The 24,490-nt window shown below is 45.9% G+C and overlaps 1 protein-coding gene across 1 annotated transcript in view; it reads right to left on the bottom strand.

The window, feature by feature from the left end:
- The window catches only part of PDCD1 (programmed cell death 1), a 27,183-nt gene extending 6,509 nt beyond the window's left edge, over positions 1–20,674 (bottom strand). The window contains exons 1-3 of the mRNA XM_027875706.1: positions 20,368–20,674; positions 3,292–3,639; positions 2,791–2,949 (exon numbers count right to left, since the gene is read on the bottom strand). Coding sequence (XP_027731507.1) covers positions 2,791–2,949; positions 3,292–3,639; positions 20,368–20,440 — 580 coding nt within the window. The 5' untranslated portion in view covers positions 20,441–20,674. The remainder of the gene's footprint in view (positions 1–2,790; positions 2,950–3,291; positions 3,640–20,367) is intronic.
- Between the last annotated feature and the right edge of the window lie 3,816 nt (positions 20,675–24,490).

The following is a 24,490-nucleotide window of genomic DNA, read 5'->3' as shown; positions in this document are numbered from 1 at the left end:
CAGCAACAGTAGTAATAGTAGTAGTAGTAACAGCAGAAGCAGCAGCAGCAGTAGTAATAGTAGTAGTAGTAACAGCAGCAGCAGTAGCAATAGTAGTAGTAACAGCAGCAGCAGTAGTAATAGTAGGAGTAGCAGCGGCAGCAGTAATAGTGGTAGTAGCAGCAACAGTAGCAACAGCAGCAGTAATTGTAGTAGTAGTAGTAGTAGTAGTAACAGCAGAAGCAGCAGGAGAAGTAGTAGCAGCAGCAGCAACAGTAGCAGCAACAGTAGTAGTAGTAGTAGCAGCAGCAGCAGCAATAGCAATAATAATAGTAAGTAGTAGCAGCAACAGTAGCAGTAGTAGTGGAAATTGTTATAATTATTATACTTTCAAAGCAATGCCATATGGACCAGATAATTTGGAGCTAAAATACAACTTAGAAAGACTCTAACAGTTTAAGAAAAAATAGCTGATTTCTCCAAGCAACTATCCCCTGGGGACGACCGTCTTCCATACACAGCTTCCTTTGCTGGAGAGGCAGCTGGAACAAAGAGGGAAAGTTACCTGCTCTAGGTCACACAAAAATTTGAGGTGAAAGCCAGAGTCCAGGGTTCCAAGCCTCTTGATCACTATGGCTTCCACAATGACCACTAGACAGACCAGGTATCTCTCTGGATCCTAGAAGCCCAGGTGGCTAGTCACCAGCACCTCCACCCCTCACCCTCTGTCCCGGTTTCTCACAATACAAAAGTGTTTGAAAGCAGAGGATCTGAGTTATAGAGGGCAGGAGGAGTCTGGAATATACTGAGCTTAATCTTCTCTTGCCTGTTTCCTGGCTCAGGGGCCAAGAACCTTCCCTGGATCATTATCATAGTGACAAAGGCCAAAATCAAGTCTGTGCCTTTGATGATTCTAGAAGGACCTCTGTCAGCTCCCTCTCCTTCCACAGACCTCAGGCCTAGGTCTCGGCTTGCCTCATGTAGGCATCTCACCTCTGTGTCCAGAAACCAGTCCTGGAGCTACCAGAGAGCCAGCCTGGTGTGATAGAAAATGTGTTAGAAGCTGGGTGTGAGGACATCCACCTGCAATGTCAGGTGCTGTAGTAGTTGAGACTGGCAGATTCACAGGTTCATTCTCCAGAGTGCTGAGGAATACTGCAGTGGGCTATGCCAATTGGGTGTCCACACCAAGACTGGCATCCATATGGTGAGCTCCCAAGTGTGGGGGAGCACAAAGCTGCTGAAGAAGGGGGTAAGTGGCCCAAGTCAGAAATGCCAATCAGAGCATCCATGAGGGTCCCTGCCATTCTTTTTTTTTAAGTGGTGGGCACAGATCCAACACATGTGAGTTTTAATCCTCACTTTGCCACTTGTAAGGGGCCAATGACTTCAGTTTCCTTCTCTATAAAGTCAATGTCACAAGAAGACAGAAAGGGAAGACCAGTGGAAGACAAGGGAGGAAGAAGTGAAATATCAGGGGCATATATGCATATATGTAGGCATTATCTCCCTGAGATAATATAAGCTTCTTAAGAGTAGGGACCATTTTATTTTTTGTCTTTGTGTTTCAAATTCCTAGCACATGCCTGGCACACAGGAAGCATTTAATAAACAATAGCAGCTGGGTTTCAAAGTGGGTGGAGCACTGGGTCTGGGATCAGGATGACCTGAGTTCAAACCCAGCCTCAGACATTTATTAGTTGTGTGACCCTGGGCAAGTCACTTAACCGCTGTCTGCCTCAGTTTCATCATCTATAAAATGGAGATCATAATAGCATCTTTCTCCAGGGTTATTTCGAGGATCAAATGAGATAATAATTGTAAAGCACTTAGCACAGTGCCAGGTACATAAGTGAGCTCTATGTAAATGTCAGCTATATCATAATTATTTATTTTTATTATTATATGCTTGTAGCTGAAAAAAAGCTAACACAGCCTGGCAGATCTTGGTCTTTGAGAGTTCAGAGGATTATAGGTCTAGAACTAGAAGGATTGTCTACTTTGACCTCTTTTCACAAATGAGGAAACTGAGGTCCAGAGAAGTTAAATGATTGGCTCATGGTGGAGATTTGTCTTGCTTTTGTATCTATAGCTCCAGCACTTAGCACAGTGCTTGGCACATAGTAAGTCCTTACATGCTTTTCATCCATCTACCCACCCATCCAAACACTCATTCACCCACCCACCTATCCATCCATCCACTGATCCACTCACCCACCCATCCATCCATCCATCCATCCATCCACCAACCTCAAGGGACTGACATTCTAACATGGGGAGACAGCATCTAGAAGGGAGTAGTGGTCAGGGAAATCACCAAGATGGCAAGTTGAACAACACAGCAGTCCATTCGCCCCCCCTTTCCTGAGGGGGCGGCTGGAGCAAGCTGCATTGTTAACCCCAATCTGAAGATGAGGAAAATGCACCGAAGAGAGTACAATGAGGCCATGTTCACCCCCAAAAAAAATTTAAACCCAAGTCTCCTGGCTCCAAGGCTAATGATCTACTTGCTACTTCACTGATGATGAGGATGAAGAAAAAAAGAGAAAGAAGAGGAAGAGGTGGCAATGACCTCCAAGCACGGGACAGGCAATTAAACAGCCAGCTGATAAACATCTATTAAGCATTTACTGTGGGCCAGTCTGATCCCAAGCCCCGGGACACAGAGAGAGAGAGCAAAACCAGCTCCTGCCCCCAAGGAGCTAATGTCCCAACAGGGGAGACACGTCCATCAGTAGGAGATGGAAGGGAAGACAGAGCAGGGGGAGGGGTGGGGCTGGATGGGGAAGGGGTGCTAAGGAGAGCCATTACCTCCTCGACCTCGGAATTCTACCACAAACAGAATCCAACAGAGCAGCAGCAGCAGCACAGCCCCCACGACAACAGAGACCACCACAATGATCCACGGGAATTTTTCTGGACGCACTGGGGTGGTGAAGGGAGGAGTCGTTGTTGAGACCACGATTCTTTCTAGAGGTTGGAGAAGAAGGCGGGACACATCTCAAGCTTCTCGTTAAGTGATACCTGGGGAAGCTCATACTCGCGCGCTTTCCTCAGTGGGTCAGCCACGACTCCATAGAGCCGAGCCTATGGGGAGCCAGGGAGTGCAGGGGGTGCGCTCTTAACAGTGGGGCTGGGGCTGGGCTGGGGCTGGACGGGGTAACAAAGCTCGGGAGGAGCGGCTGGTTCCCAGAGCAGCGGCACGTGACCCAGGCTGGAGTGGACTGGACCCAGCCTTGGAGCAGGGAGGGCCCTTTGTCGGTCTCTGGTACATCGTTCGCTGTCCATTGTTCTGTAGGAGGACTAACCCACCTGTCACACTGAGCTCTGACCGGTCACTTTCTTCCACTGGTGGCATTTCAAAATTGATAATTCCACAGAAGTATCTCCCACTGTCGTTCATTCGGAGTCCCAAAATAGTCATTTCATAGGTTTGCTTATCGTCCCGCATGGCTATGTGATACCTGTCCTGCAGGTGGGAGCTGGGCGTGTCTTTGGGGTAGGCAGCTAACTTCTCTGGCTGACTGCCATTCTTTTCTCTGTACCAGTTTAAGATGGGAACTTGTAATCTGTGGGAGACGTTGCAGACAAAAGTGGCGTTTTCTCCTTCTGCCCTCGAGAGCTGGAGTGGCCGAAAACCAAGGCTATACTCGGTTTTCACTGGAAAAACAAATCAGATGTGAAAATTTGTTGTCCACAACAGCTCTGGCTCCCAGCCCCTTATCTCTACCCACACCATATTCCTCCTGCCACACCATATTACCCTCCCCTAACCCCAGCCTTGTTGAGGTAAGGGTTGGGCTAGCCAGTCACTGAGAGACCTGTCCAACCCTGAGATTGTGTAGCTGAAGAGTTATCACAGGTGAAGGGGCCACCAGGCGAGGGAAGTGATTGTCTGTAAAAGGCAGGGGATTTGGAACTAGCTGATAGAACTGTTCTTTGGTCTATTGTTTTCTGAGGCCCCAACCCAGCCGGTCTAATTGGTGGGAATTCAATCAAGAAAGCCATTTGTCCAGCACATACTCAAGATAGCTGTATCCTGGGTGCAGGGCTTCCATGGAGGTAAAGATTACACGGTGAGGGGATTGGAGGATCTTAAATTTAAAGGGCCTCTGAGGTCCTTTTACAGATGAGGAAACTGAGGCCCAGAGAGGTTAAGGGATTAGTTCAAGGTTATATAAGCAGTAAACATCACAAGTGGTATTTGAACCCAGGTCTTTTGACTCTGGAGCCAGTGTGTTTCCCATCATGCCAAGCATTTCTGAAGAAATTCTAATACCATCAAATATTCCCATGATGGTGACAGGAATGAAAACCAGACCCTGTGAGAATCGGACAAAAGAATTTTTGCTGGGGGAATGACCAAGCATCCCATGCTATATTTATGGAAGAGAAGGGGACCATTTAGGTTCCAAAAAGTCCCTTTTTCTAGTACAAGGTGGGGAAGGCATGGCTAGCCAGCTGTTCGTCTAAAAAGATGGGAAGCTTTTAGTGAGCGACAAGCAATCAAACAATTTTGAATTACCAATGTGGCATGGCTGTGCAAGAAACAAAAACCACCTTGGGCTGCCTTATCAAAGGTAAAATGTTCAGCACAAGAGAGAGGGTAGGCTCTCTGTCCTCTGCCCTGGTCAGGCCACATCTGAAGAACCACGTTCATTTGAAGGAACCACACATTATCTGAAAGAGCAATTTTGGTGGACGAGGAGCCATCCTTACCATCCATGCCAACGCCAACACCAACTGCCAACCAACTTTCATGGCAGGCAAGAAACCCCAAGAGCCCCAGGAACAGCAACAGCACCTCCTCAGACCACTGACCCTACTTCCAGCCTGTCCCTAAAGCCATCGTCCAGGCAAGCAACCCCCGGGGAAGTACGACCTGCCGACTGCCTCTGCAGGAGCCACAGTTCCCATCCTCACCAGTTGCAGCTAAGATGACATGGAAAAGGAAGTAGTTATCAGCTAAGTCCTTGGCGCTGTCCCATGGTTCAACATCAGAAACAGATCTGATTTTGTTAATGGGAATGATATCAAAGAAGAGGTGTGACCATTGGGACCATCTGGACCCTTTGACCCTTAGGGCCAGGGGCCCTCCCATCTGTCCTGCAAGTGACCCTTCCCATATGTACCATTTCCCCCTAAGAACACGAGCTCCATCAGTGCAAGGGCCATCTTTTCTATTTGTATCACCAATGTTTAATATCATACCCAGTACATAGTAGGCACTTAATGTTTTCCATTCATTCATTTACATGCTAGAGAAGGCATTGATAAGCATCGAGAAGGGGGTGACCAGGACGGTTGAATGAAGGGCCATGAGCTCATACCGTATGAGCATTGAATGAACAAACGATTCAACGAATTGAATGAGCACTGAATATCCATTATCAGGGATAATGATTCTAGAGAAGAGAAGACACAGAGAAAATAGCAGAGTAGTGTTGAAGTATTTGAAAAGCCCCCAAATAGGAGGAGAAGTGGGCACATCCTGTGGGGCTGCAGAAATACCTGAGCCTTGTCAGCAAGCCACCCCATTGACCATCAGCAAGAAGCTTCTCCCCCAAATGAATAGGAAGATTGACCTCTTCCTTTAATGAGGCATGAATAAAGCCTGGCCTTCATTATCATCAGCCTACAACGAATTCTTGCCAGATATGGAAGTAGGAGCCATGTTATTTTAAGCTTTCCAAATGACTGTGCTGTCCAAGGCCAGTTGGCCTCAGTGGTCCCTAAGAACCATAGGCAGAGGGGCATGGCTGTGCCATCCTAGCAGAAAATGCCAGGACTCCCCTGGTCCTGCATTTGACAAACTGCCCTGCCATGGATCACACTCTGTGGGGGATGGATGAGTGTTTGCTGTGACATTACAGAATGCCAGCATCACCATGCTGACCAGAACCAGTTAAATAATGAAATTAAGTTTGTGATACCAAGTAAAGGGTTGCCCAAAATACCTGGTAAGTGAACATGTCAACTAAAGCTTATGTGTTTGGGGACTAACTGGTCCTACTCCAATCATCATGCTTAGACACCTCTCACCTCAGATGCCTTTTAGCTGTGTGACTCTGGGCAAGTCCCTTCCCTTGTCTGGGCTTGAGTTTTCTCATCTGCAAAATGAGCAGATTGGATGAATGGCCCCTGAGAACCGTCCCACCTCCCAATCTCTCATCCTATGAATAGAACATAAGGTGGGGTGTGAAGATAAAGCAGAGATTCATAGAAAATGAAAAGAAACTTCAAGCATTTCCTAAGAGCCTGGCATGTGCTGATCACTGGTGGGGGGTGGGGGGCAGCCGAAAAGGAAGCAATGCCTGCCCTTAAGAAGTTTACATCCCACTGAGGGGAAGGGGGCGGAGCGACAGGTACACAGGTAAGTAAATACAAAATAGACTTGGGGATGAGACACAGGAAAGAAGGGGAGATTAAGGAAGACCCCTTGTAGGAGGTGGCTTTTGAGGTCCATTCCAAGAGGAAAAGGGAAGTCATTTCAGGCATGAGGGACAGTCTAAGCAAAGGCGCAGAGATGGGCTGGCAGATATGGAAAATGAACAGTGTGGCAGAAATAAAGGTGTGAGCATGGAAATGAGGCTAGAACCAGATGGTGGAAGATCTTCCATGTCAGCCAAAGAGCCAAGGAAGGCAGCCTGGAAGAGGTGTTCCCTGAGCTAAGCCTTGAGGGCAGATGATAAACAAGGGGATTTCATGGTGGGCCTTCCTGCTGAGGTGTGGGTCAGAACAGTTACCCCCACTGCTCTGTCTCAGTCCTAAGATTCTACAAGCTTCTCATGGACCCTGGATCCTGTTTTGTTTAACCCGGCCCGGAATAGAACCCCAGACTGTGCTAATTTAGGGCCACGCCACCATTTCTGCCTTCATAGTCAACGTGCCCTTTTCAGGCGGGTGGGGCTGTGAGAGTGGGTGTTCTGAAACCTAACGGCCTTTGGCATCAGGCTGCCGAAAGGCTGCACCCACCACCGAAGTTCAAGGAAAATAGCTTCCCTGAGTGGGGCCAGGGTAGCTCGAAGAGGGGCGGACGGCATCCACCTGCTCTGTAGATAAGAGGACGCGGCTGTGGGGAGCACAGGCTCCTCTGAGCTGAGGCGGCTTCCTCTCCAGGGAAGGACAGTACAGCAAGAGGGCTTGGCTTCTTTAAGAAACAATAAAAACCCAGTCAATTACTCCAAGGCCTGAGAAATACATAACAGAAACATCAGTGATGTCACCGATGATAAACCCAAGGCAGTATCTGAGTTGTAAGCTCTGGAGGAGGGAGGGGAGGAAGGCAGAACAACCATTCACGCTCAGTCATAGAGTAAAGGCTGAAAAGGACTTAAAAGGTCTAGGCCATTTCACAAAAGAAGAAACTGAGGCTCACCTCCCATTCTCGTGGATGGTTGTAGTTATATTAGATGCAATCCAGTTCTGCCCAGCAAATAGTAATGAAGCACCTACTGTGTGCCAGGCCCAGGGGAGACAGGCAAAAGCAATCAGTCTCTGACTGCAAGAAGCTTATGTCTTTGTTGGTGTGGGGAGACCCATACCCATAGAGAGGAGTAATTCCAAGGCTACAGAGTGTATGCAAAGTAATACAAAGGGGTTTTTAAGAGGAAGCAGACCCTATCAGCTGGGGGGGCTCAGGAAAGGCCTCATGGAGGCTGAGCCTGAAGGCAGCTACAGGTCCTAAGAAAGGAAGGGGAGGAAAGAATGCACAGAGACCCACCTGGGCAAAGACATGGTGACGGGAAATGAAATCGTGTTAGAAACAACTCTAAAAGCTTTAGGTCGACTCACTTTTGACCGAGTGAGGAGAATCTATTCCAGGACTGTACTAACATGCACAACCGAATGTTCTAAAAGAAAGGCCTAAGACGCACAGGGAGGAGAAATCCTTAGAGTCGATGTTAGGGACAGGCAATATTGGTCTGTGACAGTAAATAGAGGCCCACTTCCTACCGTCCAGTGAGACAAGGAGCACGGAGCGTGTTGGGTTTGGAGATCTAAAATCAGCAGTGTGGTGTAGGGGAGTCACAGGACTTGAGTTCAAATCCTGCCCCTGACGCTTGTTACTTTGTGACCTTAAGCAAGGTTGTTACTCTCCTGGCATCCAACTCAAGGGATTATTTGGAATGCTCCGCACTTCTCCCCAGCTGCTGCTTTCCTCCTCTGATGGTCTTTTGTCTGTGCAGCATTCACCGTGTATATACTGACTTACAGACACGTTGTCTTCTCCGTTAGAGTAGAGAAACCCTTTGAGAGCAGGCAGGAACTACTTTTGCTTTTCTTTTGTATCCCTAGTGCTCAGCACAGTGGCCCGCCCAGAGTTGGGGCTTGTTGGCTGGTGATTGGTGGAAAGGATATGGGGAAAAGATGCAAGTGGAAACAAAGGAATGGAGTTCCCCAGTTTGCACCCCTCCAAGGAGGGGCCTGAGGGCCGGATGCCGTGGGAAGGCTGACTTCCAAGCTCTGTTCATGCTCACAAGGAAGGCACCCGGCAGACATGGCATCCTCAGACTTTCTTACATCTCCCTGAGGTCTAGAGTCTTTGACAACACCCAAGGACTAGGGCAGTTTTCCAACAGGGACTGGAGCCAGCTCAGTCTGGAGAGCTGATTGTTAAATTTCCAGGATGAACATTTACACCTCAGAAATCAAAAAACCTTGCACATCAGGATGGGGTTTATTGTTTTGTTGATGTAAGACTTAAGAAAATGATGGAGACATGTTAATTATGCCAACCAAACTTAAAAGTGTTTCCTGCATGGTTTTTTATCAGCACAATCCCAACACTCACCATAAAACTTTTTTTTTAATCCACAAGAAAATGAATCTCAAAAGTCAATAACTGCTACTAATTCACGGTGTGACCTAAGGCAAGTCATTTCCCCATCAGAGCCTCAGTTTCCTCCCCCAGTAAATGAGCAGTCTGGACTCCTTCCGGTTTCAAAATAAAGACATAAAGGAAGCAGATTGCCATCAAAGAAAGTGCTGAGTTGGTCTTGGGGAAGCTGTCTTCAAATTCTGTTGGCCTCTCTTGTCTTTAAGATATCAATGTAGGACATAGCCACATTTTACAGAAGGCTAGTGAGCGTGCATAACAATGTGTGTATTTGGGTTGGTATATGTGGGTGTGTACGTGTATGTGTGTGTGTGGTTTATACCCACAAGAAGGCTTGACATAGACTTCCCTTGAGGGACGGCAGTCAGACTAGCATTAGAAGGGCCAGTGGAACAGACCTTCCCCCACTTTGCCTGAACCTCAGTTTCCTCTTCTATAAAATGGAAATAAAAACCCTTGCACAACACGCCAATCAGGCTTATTGGGAGAAAGCTCTTTGCAAATGTTAAGATATTAGAGAAATGTGGGTGACGCACTCCTGATAATACTCTAGCTGTGCTAGGCATTTTAAAACTAACTTGTTATTGGAAAAAGTATCCACCACTAACATGTATCTGTTCGTTGGTTCAGTCCCACACCACAGACTATCCAATGATTATTTCCGACTCAATGTCCTCTGGGTACTTCCAATTTATCCTGTTTAAACCAAATCTCATTATTTTCCTTCCCAAACTCACCCCCATTAAAGACTTCCCTCTTTCTGTCAAGGTCACCACCATCCTTCCTGGAGCTCAGGGACCCAGCTTCCAAACCTCATCATCTTCCTCAGCTTCTCTTCCTCCCTCACCCTGCCATTTCCAATCAGTCGCTAAGCCTTCTCATAGATTTAGAATCATAGACATAGAAGTAGAAAGGACTTTTAAAGTCATCAAGTCCAACCTTCTCATTTTACCGATGAAGAAACCGAGGCCCGAAAAGATTAAACAATTTGCCTAAAGTCACTAAGTCCTAAGCGGCAAATGGGATTTGAACCCAGAACCTTGGATTCCATGTCATGCACTCTTTCACACTCCTTAACATCTCTCATATCAGTTGGTCCCCTTCTCCCTTCTCACCTGGCTACCTCAATGGCCTCCTAATTTGACTCTTCTCTCCATTTCTAATCCCTCAGGCCCCAGCTATGAAAGTGATGTATCTGGGCAAAGGTCTGCCTGAGTCACTCCCTCACTCCATAAACTCAAGAGGCTCCTGAGGACCAAATCCAAACGACCACGTTAGTCTTTTAAAGCTCTTTACAACCTGACTCCAGCTTAACTTTCTAATTGTATTGTCCCTTAGTGTCTGTCACATGCACCATCCTCCAGTGAAACTCGCCTTCTTGCTGTTCCTCATACATGACATCTACCACCCATTTCCCTGACTCTGACAGGCTGCCCCCCAGGCAGGGAGCATCCTTTCTCTCCTCATCTTTACTCTCCTTCAGATATGAGCCCAACATCACCTCCTAAAGGAAGCCTTTCCTCTTCTCCCCAACGTTAGAGCTTCCCTCCCCCTAATCACCTCGAGCTCATTCTCTACACACTTACATGGGTGCCTGTTGCCTCCCTCTATAGAATGCAAGTTATTTGGGAGTAGGGAGGGCTTCGTTCTCTGCATTTGTACCCCAGTCGGGTGCCTAGTACTTAGTAAACACCAAGTAGATGATGATTGATTAATTCATCAGAAGAAATGTGTGGTAGCCAATAGTTGCAGTCTCTCAATACAAGTGAATGTGCTTTAGCTCATCAGAATCTACTTCATCACCACTTGAAGTTTCACAATGTGCTTTCTTCTCAATGTACCCGTGAGGTAAATCCATGCATCAAATATTATTGTCCCATTTTACAGATGAGGAATCTAAGCCATAAGACATAAAGTGACTTGCCCAAAGTCACATCACTAGCAAGGATCAAAGCCAGGATTTGAATTCAGGTCTTTTGACTCTGACTTGAGGGCCCTCACTACTGCAGAACCCAGAGCTAACAAGGACATAGGTGCAGCAAGTTGACCCAGCACGTCTAGAATAGTAATCATGCCATTGCATTGCCCCTGAGGACCAAGTAGGAGGCATCAAGAGCTACTCTCATAATCCTAATGTCTCTTTCTCCTTTTTGAATTCTCACAAGAAGTTTCCCCAAAGCTTCAGAAAAGCTGGTGTCACATGTGCCAAACACAGTTTACCTAGAGCAAATCAACCCAGAGAAATCCAAGTGAAAGCCTTGTGAACCCTAGCCAACTATAACAATTCAAGAAATCAATGTTATACGACTTAATGTTTCCTCATGTTATGCCATTAGGAAAACAATAAACACAATCATATTAAAAACAAAAACATCTGAAACCATATGATGATTCTTCTCTGTATCTCAATAGATACAGAAAAAGCTCATTTATGCTTTGTTTTTAAAAAAAGCTACAAAGTACAGGCCTAGAAGGATCACTTTTTTTTAATATCATAAAAAGTGTCTAACCAAAAGCAAATATCATATGCAATGTTGATACACAAGAAACAGGAATGGGGAACCTGTGGCCTTCTAGGTCCTTGGGTGTGGTCTTTTGACTGAGTCCGAGCTTTATAGAACAAATCCTTTTATTAAGGGGATCTGTTCTGTAAAATTTAGCTTCATTCAAAGAGCCACATGTGACCTCAAGGCCACAGGTTCACCACCCCTGCACTAGAAGTTTTCCTAATAAACACAGGAATAAAGCAAGGATGTCCACTCTCCCTATTATTATTTGATTCTAGAAATGCTGGAGCAATAACAATAAACAAGAGAAAGAAATTAAAAGCATAAAGGTAAGAAGAGACAAGACTAATCATGATGGGTTAATCAGGAAATATGGGGAATTATTCAATAATACTAATTGAGACAATAATTTCTACAAAGTTGCAGGCTACAAAATAAACCTACAAAATTACATTTCTATGTATCGATAACAAAATCCAAGAGGTGATGGAAGCAGTGTCAGATTTTATATTCTTGGTCTCAAAGATCACTACAGACAGTGACTGCAGCCATGAGATTGAAAGGTGCTTGCTCCTTGGAAACAAAGTTATGGCAAATCTGGACAGCAGACTAAAAAGCAGAGACATCACCTTGCTGACAAAGGTCCGTATAGCCAAAGCTATGGTTTTTTCATTAGCAGTGTATGGCTGTCAGAGTTGGACTATAAGGAAAGCTGAATGCCGCAGAATCTATACTTTCAGATTATGGTGCTGGAGAAGACTTTTGAGAGTCCCTTGAACAAGAAGGAGATCAAAGCAGTCAATACTTACAGACATTTAGTTCAGGCTATTCACTGGATGGTCAAATACTGAAACTGAAGCTTAAATACTTTGACCACATACGAGATGGGACTCACTGGGGGGAAAATCTTGATGTTGGGAAAGATTGAAGACAAAAGGAGAAGGGGATGGCAGAGGATGAGATGGTTAGATGTGTCATGGAAGCAATGAATGTGAGCTTGGGCAGACTTCAAGAGATGGTGGAAGATAGAAGCGCCTGGAGTACTGTACACAGGATCGTAAAGAGTTGGGTATGACTGAATGACTGGATAACAACAACAACAGATAATACAAAGAGAAATCTCATTCAAAATAATGACAAAATATGTAGAATACTTGTATGCAATCTGCAAAATACTTGTATCACTTCAAACGCAATGGGCTCCTTAAAGATATAAAGAAGAGCTCAAGTAGCTGAAGGAATATTCATTGTTCAAGGCCGAGCTGTGCCTGTAATAAAGTCACAATAAAAATGACAATTCTACAAAAGTTAGTTTACATTTTTAGTGCTACACCAATCAAACTATCAAATGGATACTTTACAGAACTTGATAAAATAATAACTAAAGAGACTTGGAGAAAAAGATCTAGACTGTTAAGTCTAGATGAATGAAAATAGTGAAAAATGTAGGGGTGAAGGGCAAATAAAATTTCCTGAACTCATGTTATATAATAAAGCATCAATCATCAAAATCTATCCCATCTTGGATTAAAAATAGAGAAGTAAATCAAGACATAGACTAGACAAGAGAGAATCTCGAACAATGGGACTCAATAATAATCCATTGCTCAATAAACCAGAAAATGTAAATTACTTAGGAAAGAACTCCCTCCTACATAAAATTAATGGAAAAACTGGAAAGCTGTCTGGCAGAAAATAAGCTTAGGCCACAACAAATTCACAGCAGATACAAGACCTTAACATTAAAGATCATACCCTGCAAAAAAAAATATAGAAAAGAAATAGATCATGTACCTTTCACAGATGTGGGTCAGATTTGGATTCTTAAGCAAAGAGGGATAGAGGTTTTTTAATTAAATAGTTAAGTTTGATCACATGAATTTTAAAAGCTTCTGCAAAAAATAATATTGCATCTAGGATAAGAAGGGAAATAGTCAAAAGAAGAAAAATCTTATCACATTTCTCAGGTAAAATATTTATAGCAGTGCTACAAAGTAGAAGTCTAGTGATTGGGAAGTAGATAAACAAAATGTGGTGCATAAATATAGTGGAATATTACTGTGCTGTAAGAAATAACAAATACAATGAATACAGACAGCATGGAAAGACTTACATGTTATGATGCAGAATGGAGTAAGCAGAGCCAGAAAAACACTCTCCCCAATGACTGTAACAACATAAATGGAAAGATCAACCACAAAATAACCAAAAATGAATGTCGACAAATTCCAAACAAGGACACCTCCAAAGAAAAGAAATGAGGAGGCCCCTCATCCTGCTCCTCTGCTCAGGTGGGAGACCACGGGGGTGGCACATTGCAAGGCTGTGAAGACTTTTTGGATGTATTGGTTAGATTTACTAATTTTTTTCTCTTCTTCCTCTTTTTAAAAAAATATTTTAAATAGCTCTGATAGGGGGAGAAGAAGGATAATGGGAGAAATTCTCTGATGTGTAAAAAAATCAGTAAAACTTAAACACACTCTCCATCAACAAAGGTGCAACAGAGAATAAAGAGGTGTATGAGCTGACAAAGATGGGTCATCCTTTGGATCTCTGCAAATTTCCTCATCATCTTGATTCCCACCTCAGGCAATTCACGGTGTCATGTAAGAGGTAGGTTGTCCCAAAACAACAGAAGATACACACACACACACACACACACACACACACACACACACCAGTTGTATTATCAACAGCTTCTCAACAGTTACCATGAAAAACTCTCTTTTCCCATCTATGGTTGTGTGACCTTCCCTCCCTAAGTCCTCTGCCTCAGACTCGTAGCCAAAGACAAGAGATGGTGATTTGGACATTTCCTTCAGGGATTCATCTCAAAGAGCAGAGCACTGGCAGGGGCCATCAGAAGCCAGAAAGAACACTGGCTCCCATCCCTTCTTTGTCCATAGTCTGGCAAGCCTGACATTAGGAGGGTGTAGCCACTGTCCCAGCCTGGGCCAAGGACACACAAGGCTTGGGTGAGCCAGAAGACCACATAAACACAGCAGACCTTGGACTAACATCTATTCCCTTTTCCTTTCACCCAGGATGCCAATTTAGACATCCAGTAGGTATAGACCAGAGTTTGATTTTCCATGGAGGGGGTCAGAAAGTTGAGCTCAGTTTCCTTATCTCACTCCCCGGCCTGGGCACACCTTTTTCAAATGGTAGGCTTTTATCCTTTCAGAATTTCCCTAAATCAAAAAGGTAGAAGTATGAAGGAGCTTGGGGCAGCCATGTTCCTCCTGTGACCCAAGGGATCCTTTCTCACCACATGCAACTATAGAAGCTTAGAAATTCACCTCACTTTTCCCTGGTCACCAGGAAGCTCTGAATTGTAATGGCATCTCATAGCCATATGTCAAGACCCCATCATTCTCAAAACACTCCTCTGCAGTAGGTAGTTCAGTTACCCCATTTAGTGATGAAAAAATGCCAAACTCAGAGAGTTGAAATTGTTCACCCAAAGTCACATAACTAGAATGTGCAACCCAGGGCTGATTCAGCTCAGGTCCTCTGACTCCACGTTCAGTACTTTCCCCTCAACACCCTCCCATCTTCATCTTAGAGCCCTCCCTCCAAGACGGTCCCCAGTTGATCCTGTCAATAGCTTGTTTGCTCACAGTTACTTTCACATTGTCACTCCCATCAGACTGGGAGCTTTCTGAGAGCAGGGACTGTCTTTGAATCCCCATCACACGGTAGAAGGCCCTTAATAGTTGACTGAATTTAAGTTTTTCAAAGGCTGTACAACGCAGCCCTTCCCAAACTACCTAGCCTATTCTCCCCTTAGTAATAGCTATCACCAACAGTTCCATTTCTCTGTATGATCACAAAGTACTTTGCATAATTTTTTCCATGTCATGGGAGGCAGATGACCCATGTGTTATTATACCCATGTTACAGATTACTGTTAATGCAAATTTCAGTTAATTCACCCATTAATGTTAATTGATTAATGTTAGTGCACTATTGTACCCATTTTCCAGATAAGGAAAACTGGGGGGCTCCAAAAAGATCCGTTGTCATGAAGCTAGTAAGTGGTAAAACTTGGGGCTCTAGCTCAGGTCTCCTGAGTCCAAATCTTGGAGCTACTTTGCTTGCATCACCCTGTCTTTTGTTTCATACAAATGTGTAAGTTTGAGTGTGTCTCTTTGAAATGGAGACCAGTTCTCTGTGGCCTTCAAATCCCTCATTTTATTCCAAACTATCACGGAGTCACTCCCTCTACGAGCTCTTTTCCATGCCGACAAGCTCCAATTCTTTCAGCCTTGATGCCCTCCAAAGTCCCTCTCAGCTCTAAATCCTGAGATTCAGCTAAGCCTCAGGGTCTCCCACTGGGAAATGTGAGTCTTTGGGGGTGGGATGTCTCTGCTGAATGCCGTCTGTGTTCTCTGCCATCTCAGGGAGGGGGGCACAGAGTGAGTGCCATGCTGGGGGGGTGATCCAAGCAAAGCAAAGCACATAGGTAGAATACCCACCCCTTGCCCAATGTTGTTCTGGGTCCTGTGGGATCTGGGGGACACAGCTTGGTACAATTGAAGGGCTCCAGGAATAAAAAGGCCTGGGTTCAAAGCCCTCTGCCGCTGTTTACTGGCTCTGACTTAGACTTTGGGCATGTGACCCAGCAGTGAAATGAAAGTGATGGACTATATGGCCTGAAGTCCCCTCCAGCCAATCTGTTAGCCCAGAGGAGGGGAACCGTCAGCCTCGAGGCCACATGTGGCCCTCTAGGTCCTCAAGTGTGGCCCTTTGACTGAATTCAGACTTCATAGAACAAATCCCCTCAATAAAAGCACCTAACCTATGATCTCCTTGGAGACCCCGATGGATAGGGCTCAATAAGTGTGTGTTGAATGAATGAATGAATGAATCTCCTTTTTCAGTTCTTACCCTGGGGCTTTTGTCTTCGCCTATTGCTGATTTTCTTTCATTTTATTCCCAAATCTTCGTCTTTATGAGGTTTTTTTGCTCACTGCCATTCCATTTAGTAATTTCTGCCTTCCTATGAATTCCCTCCTGCTGAGTCTATCTTTCTTCCACCCACACATCCATAGCTATCCCTTCCCAGCATGTCTTCTAACCCTTCTCCTGGTTTCCCCTTCCTCCCTCCTTCCTCCCTCCCTCCCCTTTCTTCTTTCAGTGTTCTGTGCTGAGGCAGACTGAGCACTATCTATTCCCCAGGTTACTCAGAAATTCATCCAAAGTTGATTCTAGTTTTTTGCCCTCTACTGTGGTCAAATTCTTACTCTTGTCATTTTCTTATTTAGGAGACCTTGGACAAGTCATTTCCCATCTCTGAGTCTCAATTTCCTCATCTGTTAAGTGGGAGTATTGTTCCCTCTAGATCACCTCTGAGGTTCCTGTCAGATCTAAATCCGTGGTCTTTTCCCAGTCACTTACGTCTTTATGTTTCTCAGAACCGCAGAATCTCAGAGTCAGAAGGGACCCCTGGACCAGTTAATCCAGGGGTTCTTCACCTTTCCTGAACCATGATTCTCTTTGGCAGTCTGGGGAAGTCTATGGATCACTTCTCAGAATCATGTTTTTCAATAATTGAGGGAAATAGTAAATGTCAATCAGAGGTTAGTGAAAGTACGCCTTTAGACCATCAGGCAAGGTCTACTCCCAACAAATGTGGGAGACATGCCTGGCACATTGTTGTTACAGTTCCTGTTTACTGATTCAGTCGCGTCGAACTCTTTGTGATCCCATGGAACACAGCACACCAATAATGTCCCTGAGGTTTTCTTGGTAAAGACACCAGAGTGGTTGCCATTTCCTTCTGCAGTGAATTAAGGCAAACAGAGGTTAAGTGACTTGCCCAAGGTCATGCAGTTAGTAAGTGTCTGAGGCCCAATTTGAACTCAGGTCTTCCTGAGTCCAGGCCCAGTGCTTTATCTATTGAGCAACCTATCTGCTTCCCCCTAGTACAAAGTAGATGCTTAATAAAATCCTTATTGATTATAATCAAACTCTGCCTTACAGTCATGAAACCTTTCTGAACATAGCTAATCTGACTTTCCATGTAGTATAGCTTGTGCCTGGGGGTCTTCACTGCTGTGTCCTCCCCCATCCCACAAAAATGTTTCATCTAACACTTGTATTTGGTAGGAATCTTTGGACTGGTTTTAAAGTCCTAACAGAAAGTGTGTGTGTGTGTGTGTGTGTGTGTGTGTGTGTGTGTGTGTGTGTGTGTGTCCCCTTCCAAACTAGAAAGACCTGCAGAGAAAATGTGTGAATATGTTTATCATCTAAGTTCCAGCCTTGATCAGTTGGGAGAGGTCCATCACCGGCTCGGCCCTGGAGTGATGAAATTTTCAGCCCCTGTAACAACCAAAGACCCCGTTTCCTGAGGTACAAAGGGTAGAAGAAATCCTTTCACCAAAGCACTTGTGGATTCATGAAAAGTAAGCTATAGGCTCAGCCTCAAAGAGGCTGGATCACCTGCAAAGATCTCTCCCAGGGTCAGCTCCCCGGCAGCCTGAAAAGCCGGCCTGAGGCATGGCCACAACATCTGGTCATTCATCCCCCAGGTGCCTCAGTCACCCAAGATTCACTTGGACAAGAGGAGCTCAAGACCTCAGCAGTCTCCTTCCCTCCAGGGTGAAGAGCAGGGAAGCTGTAGGAGTCTCATCCATGGAGACCTTGCTGGCAGCTGCCATGGCCCCTCCCATGTACATGGCGGAAGGAGGCTTTTCAAGAGACCCAGGAATGATTGGCTGATTTCCCCTTTCAGACCTAGAACTTCCCAAGTTATCCAGGTTCTCCCCTAGTCTTGTGTGAGGCACTAAAACATATCCCTAAAGGAAACTGAAAATATGAGCTCGTTTTGTTTCTGAAAAACTGATACAGGATTATCAAAGCTTGGGGAAGGTTTGGGTTCCTTTTTTTCTTTTTTATATAGGTGGTAGAAAAAAAGACCATAAGCCTGAAAGAGTACATTATGTACATGTATGTGACACGTGGTCTTGTGTGTGTGTGTGTGTGTGTGTTTTACAATTGTTTTTAAATCCCCGGGGTGTCCTTCCCAAGCCTCTTAGAAACATCTCCAAAGGAGGACACACTATAACGGCGATGAATACTTTGTATCGAGAAAGCTCCTTACAGATGAAAAGCCTCTGATGAGCCCTTGACAGTTTGTCACCTGCTTTCACGTCTATCGCCTCATTTGGTCAACTCTCAAGCCTAAGGGTCTATCTGCATCCCCATTTCACTGATGAAGAGAAAAGAGTGGAGTCCTGTCTAAAGGCAAAGGGTACCTGATTTTCTTAGAGCCAACCACCTCTTCCTACAGATGAGAAAAATGAGGCCTAGGGACAGGAAGCGACTGCCCAGGGTCACACAGATAAGAAAGCATCCAGGGTGAGATTTGAACCCAGACCCTCTGACTCCCAAGCCCCTGGTGGGAATCCCATTTCTGCTATTTGCTTCTTTCTCTGGGCCCCTTTCAGAGACTAAGCTATGAACCAGAGGTAGCTCTGAGCTCTCCATCCAATTCTCAGACTGGGATTCTAGGGAATAGGCAGAACATCTCTGTGCCTCAGCTTCTCGGTGAATAAATGACCTGTGGCCTCTCCTTGCCTTTCCCCCAGGCTTTTCAAGCAGCGTATAGCAGCAGAATCTCGCGGACCAACATCCTTCACAGGGACATGCTGAGGTTTGTCCTTTCCTGCCATCCAGGCCAGGGTGTGGACTTCCATGAGCAGCTGCCTCCATGAAGTCCTCCCAGACTGCTCTCCCTCTAGCAGCAGGGTCTGAACCACAAGAGGGAGCCCTCCATTCTCTGCTCCCTTTATTTCCTCATTATTGTTGGGTGGTTGTTAATCAGGTCTCCCGATTTAAAGATCCCTTACAAAGGGAAAGGTGCTGTGGGCTGCTGGAACAAGAGCCAGCAGCCCAGGCTTTGGGGTCAGAGGACCTGGGTTCAAATCCTACCTCGGCCATGTATTGCCTGAGTCATCATGGGCAGCTTACTTCAGCTCTACCAAATGGGGAGGTTGGACAAGAAGACCCATAAAGGGGCTTCCTGGGAAGTCCTGCCTTTGATCCTTTGGCCTCAGGGAGGTCACTTTACCAGCCTGGGCCTCAGTGTCCTTACCTGCCAAATGAAAGTGTTGGAGCAGATCACCTCTGAGACCCCTTTGAACTGTCTCTGTCTCTCTGTCTTTCTATCTCTCTGTCTCTTTCTTTCTCTTCCTCTCTCTCCCTTTCTCCCTCTCTCCTCTCTCTGTCTCTCTGTCTCTCTCTGTCTCTCTGTCTCTCTGTCTCTCTCTCTGTCTCTCTGTCTCTCTGTCTCTCTCTCTGTCTCTCTGTCTCTCTGTCTCTCTGTCTCTCTCTCTCTCTGTCTCTCTGTCTCTCTGTCTCTCTCTCTCCCTCTCTCTCTCTCCTCTCTCTGTCTCTCCCTCTGTCTCTCTCTCTGTCTCTCTGTCTCTCTGTCTCTCTCTCTGTCTCTCTGTCTCTCTCTCTCTGTCTCTGTCTCTCTCTGTCTCTCTGTCTCTCTGTCTCTCTGTCTCTCTCTCTCCCTCTCTCTCTCTCCTCTCTCTGTCTCTCCCTCTGTCTCTCTCTCTCTGTCTCTCTGTCTCTCTTTCTCTCTCTCTCTCTCCCCCTCTCCCTCTCCTTCTCTCTCTGTTTCTGTCTCTGTCTCTGTCTCTGTCTCTCTCCCTCTCTCTGTCTCTCTGTCTCTCTGTCTCTCTGTCTTTCTCTCTCTCTCTCTCTCTCTCTCTCTCTCTCTCTCTCTCTCTCTCTCTCTCTCTCTCATCCCAGACAAAGTAGTATAAAAGTGTCCATTGTTGTTATTAGTCTTTTCACTCCCCTGACCGTTTCCTACCTATCCTTGGCACTCAGTCGCACCCTTTGATCAATGTGCTGATCTCCATTCTGAGCCCAATTCCCAAAAGCCTTTTGGCAGGGTTGGATTCAGTGCCCAAGCAGGCCCCCTCGCCCACCCAGCCTGCTGATCACCCTCCTGATGGAGGACTCTCATCAGGCTGGAGCCTGATGGAACTTGGAGAAGAGCCCTGCCCGTGCGGGCTCCCCACATACCTGGTGCCGGTCGTGGTGCCCAGAGAAGCAGCCCAATGCAGAAGACAACCGCATTCCCCCAAAAGGGCCTCATGGCCACCGTGGCAGGGTGGGATCCTTGGGGGCCAGCCTCCTTAGACCCTGGGTGTGGGACCAGCTCTACCTCCCAGAGCACGGAGGGTCCTCACCCTCAGCCCTATGAGACACCAGTAGGTAATGGAAAGGAAACAAGCCCCATTTCAACAGCGAGGGAAGCCCTGGCAGGGCCCCCGCCCCCTCATCCTCCGCCCCCTGCTCTTCCTCCTACCACTGGTTCTCATCATCTCACCCCAAGGCCTGGAAAAAGAAAGAAAAAACCGACAGTTTCTGGCAGCTCTGCTCCACCAAAGAGAGCGGAGGAAAGGGGGCCTTGAAAGGAGATGGTAACAGACAGAGTGGAAGAAACCACAAGGGAAAGCAGGAGCTGCATTTCCTGGGCATGCTGACATGCTCTGAGCCCTGTGATGTGTGTGCCTTTGCGTGTGTGAGAGAGAGAGATCTGAGTTTACAGGTAGCATATCACTGTCCCTTCTCTCCTTTCTGTTTCCTTTCCAAGGCTCTGACTCTGTTGGGGCCTCAGATGGAAGAGGTGAGGTGGATGGATGGATACACACACACACACACACACACACACACACACACACAGCATCACGCATACAGTGTCAACAAACGATAGTGCAGAGACACACAGCTGCTGACACTCACCTAGTAGACATGTCCAATCACATGACACCTATAAACACACAGGTGCACAGATTCAATCATACCAGGATGTACACACAGATGCCCAGGCACACACACATACTCACACAGGCATACAACTAGGACACAGCTACATGACCACAGATACTCATGACACAGAGATGCTGGCCTATACATAGAGCCAGTCAGGGCTTCCTGACTCCCATGGACCACCCCACTCCATCCCCAAAGCCCTCGAGCCTTCATCCTTCCTCTCAGGGCCCCCTTCTCAGACCCAGCTCATCTCTGCTACCCACTGCACTGGGCAGTAAATAGCATTTGGGTGCCTAAGACTCAGACTATTGGGAAAGAAAAAGACAGGTGACTAATCCCACCACTGGAAATAAACTCAACCAAAACCTACCTGTCCCATGTCCCTCCTACCTCGATGTGCAAAAACTGTCTGCAAACCCAATTTTTAGTCAAGAGGCCTGGTGGGGAAGGAGGGATTTCAGGCTAATACTTTGGAGTGAATATTAAGTAACTTGATTTGACATGTTTCTTCTGACCCTGGAGGACTGAAGGGAGGGATGGAGATTTGGACTCAGTCTTAAGGGAAAAGGATTGTGGAAGTTTGTAGAATTAAACACTTGAAATGGGAAAGGACCTCTGAGGTCACTTGGTCCAGCGCCCCTCACTTTATAGACAAGGAAACAGAGCCAGAGAGGGAAAGTGACCCACTTGCCTTGAATCACACAAGTAGAAAGTGACAAGAATAGGGATTAGAAGCCAGGTTCTCTTCACTCCAGATCCCAAACTTGTTCTCCTGCATGACATGTCAAGAACCCCACTACTACTGCTCCCCAAAAAAATTCATCCTTAAAACCTCAGGAGCGAGCTCCCCAGCTACTCTCTTACTCTGGAATGAACAGAGACCAGGGCCTAGAAGAAAGCATAGAAATGTAACTAGATATGCAGATGCAATTAAAAGGATGGGTCTCCCCAACTCTAGTACCATTGGGAGACAAGAGAATACCTATGGTTCTAGGATCAGAAAACAGTAAGATTCAAAGGGAGCCAGGCATCCAATCCAGGGACAGATTGGGAGAAGCTGGGTGTCAAGAGACATGAAGGTCACTCAGGTTGTCAAGAGAGAAGAAGGGATTCTTGGGGAGATTCAGGCTAGCTCCCTGCCCTCAGAATCCCAGGAGGTAGAGTCAGAAAGGACCTCAGTGCTCTAGAGTCTAATCCACACCTGAACAAGAGTCCTTCAGCAGTATCTGCAATGAGTGGTCATCTAGCTTCTACCTGAAGAACCCCAGCAAAAAGGAGTCCCTCTCCTTCTGGCACAGCGCATTCCACCTCAGGGCAATGGGTAGTGCAGGAGAGATGGTTTCTGAGCAAGCTTTTAGCCCAGAAAGCCCAGGACACAATGAGAGAATGTAAGGAGTCAACAGCAAAGGGTCACACTATAAGAATGGCTCTTTACCCTCTATCCATTTCTTAAGTGTGAAAGCATTTCCTTGATTAAACACCGTTGAACAGTATCAATGGACCACATCCCTGGTGGACCTCAAAAGGTTGAGTCCATCAGCTCTGAGGGAGTTCAGGAAGGAAGCCACTTTGCAGAATACAACCCTTGCACCTATGCCAGAGGGACATGTGCTCTCCCTCCCCTCCCCCACTGGCCATGGCATTTTTTGATAGAGATACAAGTCAATTCGAAAGAGTTAGACCTAGATGAGTGAGCAGAGATTCATATTTTCCAGATATACATGGACACAGGCAGTCATTTGAGGCCAGAAGCGTCTTTAAGGTAAATGATCTCTGACAGCAGAGAAAAGAGGTGATCATGGCTTCGAAAGGAATCTGTCTCAAGAGTTAAGCTGCAGAGGAGACTCCAAGAGGAGGGAATAAACATCAAGATTTTATAATACCAGAGAGTATAGCTGCCTTTGCCATGTAGGTTCCCTATGTGCTTGCCTCACTACCATTCTACTCCAAGTTTGTTTCCACTCCTCCCATGGACACTGTGTATATTTGTGGAAGACTCTTCCACAGGTTTTTGTGAGGGGAGGAAGAGGGAATGTTTTGTATCTACTGTTCTTACTATGCAATCTTAATAAATGCCTTCCCTATGAGTTACTTGTGTCTACTAGCTGGCAGTGAAAAGGAAGCTCACTGATAGGGGCTCATAGTCTAAGAAGTATAGTTCCACAGGATCCTCTAGAATTGATAAGAGTAGAACTGTCCTCTAGGCATTCATCCATGACAGTGCTACAGTGAAGCTTTCCCTAACATCAAGCCTAAATTTATACCCTTGCAACTTCAACCCATTGTTCTTACTTCTTCTCTCTGCCAAATAAAACAAGTCTGATCCTTTTTCAGTATGATAGTCCTTCAAATACTTGATGATAGCTAACATGTCTGTCCTGAATCTTCTCTTCTCCATACCAAGCATCCCCAATTCCATCCTCAAATGGCATGGACTCCAGGCCTCTGATTGGCCAGGTCACCCTCTTCTGGACACTTTCCAGCTCATTACTGTCTTCTTTACACAGTGGTACCCAGAACTCAATATAATACTCCAGAAATTATCTGGCTAGGACAGGGTGCAAAGAGATGATCACTTCTTTCTTCCTGAATGCTATCTATGCCTCTCAATGCAGCCCAAGCTCATGTGACCCACATCACACTGATGACTCATATTGAGCTTACAATCCACTAAGATCCCTGGATCTTTTTCAAGCCAACTGCTATCTAGCCATGCTCCCCCAATCCTGTACTTGTGAAGTTGATTATCTAAACCCAATGTAAGACTTGACATTTGCCCATATCGAATTTCCCCTTATTAGATCTGTCCCAATACTAGAACCCCTAGATCTTTTGGGACCCCAGACTGTATCCTTTCCTTTAGGAACGGTTCCTCCCAGCTTGGTGTCACTTGAAAATTTGATGAGCAAGCCATCTAAAACTTTCTTCAAGTTACTGATTACAAATGGTAATAACTTAGGCTTCAACCCAGAACCCTGGCACTCTACTGGAGGCCTCTAGCTAAACTGACATCTACCTATGTCTGACATTCGTCCTCCATCAGCAGTGGCAGTATAGACAGAAAGGTGGTCTCTGGGAGCTGGGAAGACCCAGACTTCCTAATCCTCTGCATTTACTCTGTACAGATGCATAAATACTTATCTGTATACATGCTATATTTATCACCAGTAGAAGGTGAGCTCTTTGAGGCAGTGACTGTCCCAGCTTTGTTTTCGTATCCCCAGACCCTAGCACGGTGTCTACTGCATAGTAGGTGCTTAATAAATGCATGCGGAATTGATTTCAATGTGGGTATCATCCCCATCTTGCTGACAGGGACACTGGAGCTCAAGGAGTCAGATGATCTCCACAGCCATAGAGTTAGAAAGCA

The sequence above is a fragment of the Vombatus ursinus genome, unplaced genomic scaffold (assembly GCF_900497805.2).
Source record: "Vombatus ursinus unplaced genomic scaffold, bare-nosed wombat genome assembly UNPS02014810.1, whole genome shotgun sequence".
NCBI classification, from domain to species: domain Eukaryota; kingdom Metazoa; phylum Chordata; class Mammalia; order Diprotodontia; family Vombatidae; genus Vombatus; species Vombatus ursinus.
The sequence above is the reverse complement of the archived record's forward strand: the minus strand, read 5'-3'. Positions and strand labels throughout refer to the sequence as shown.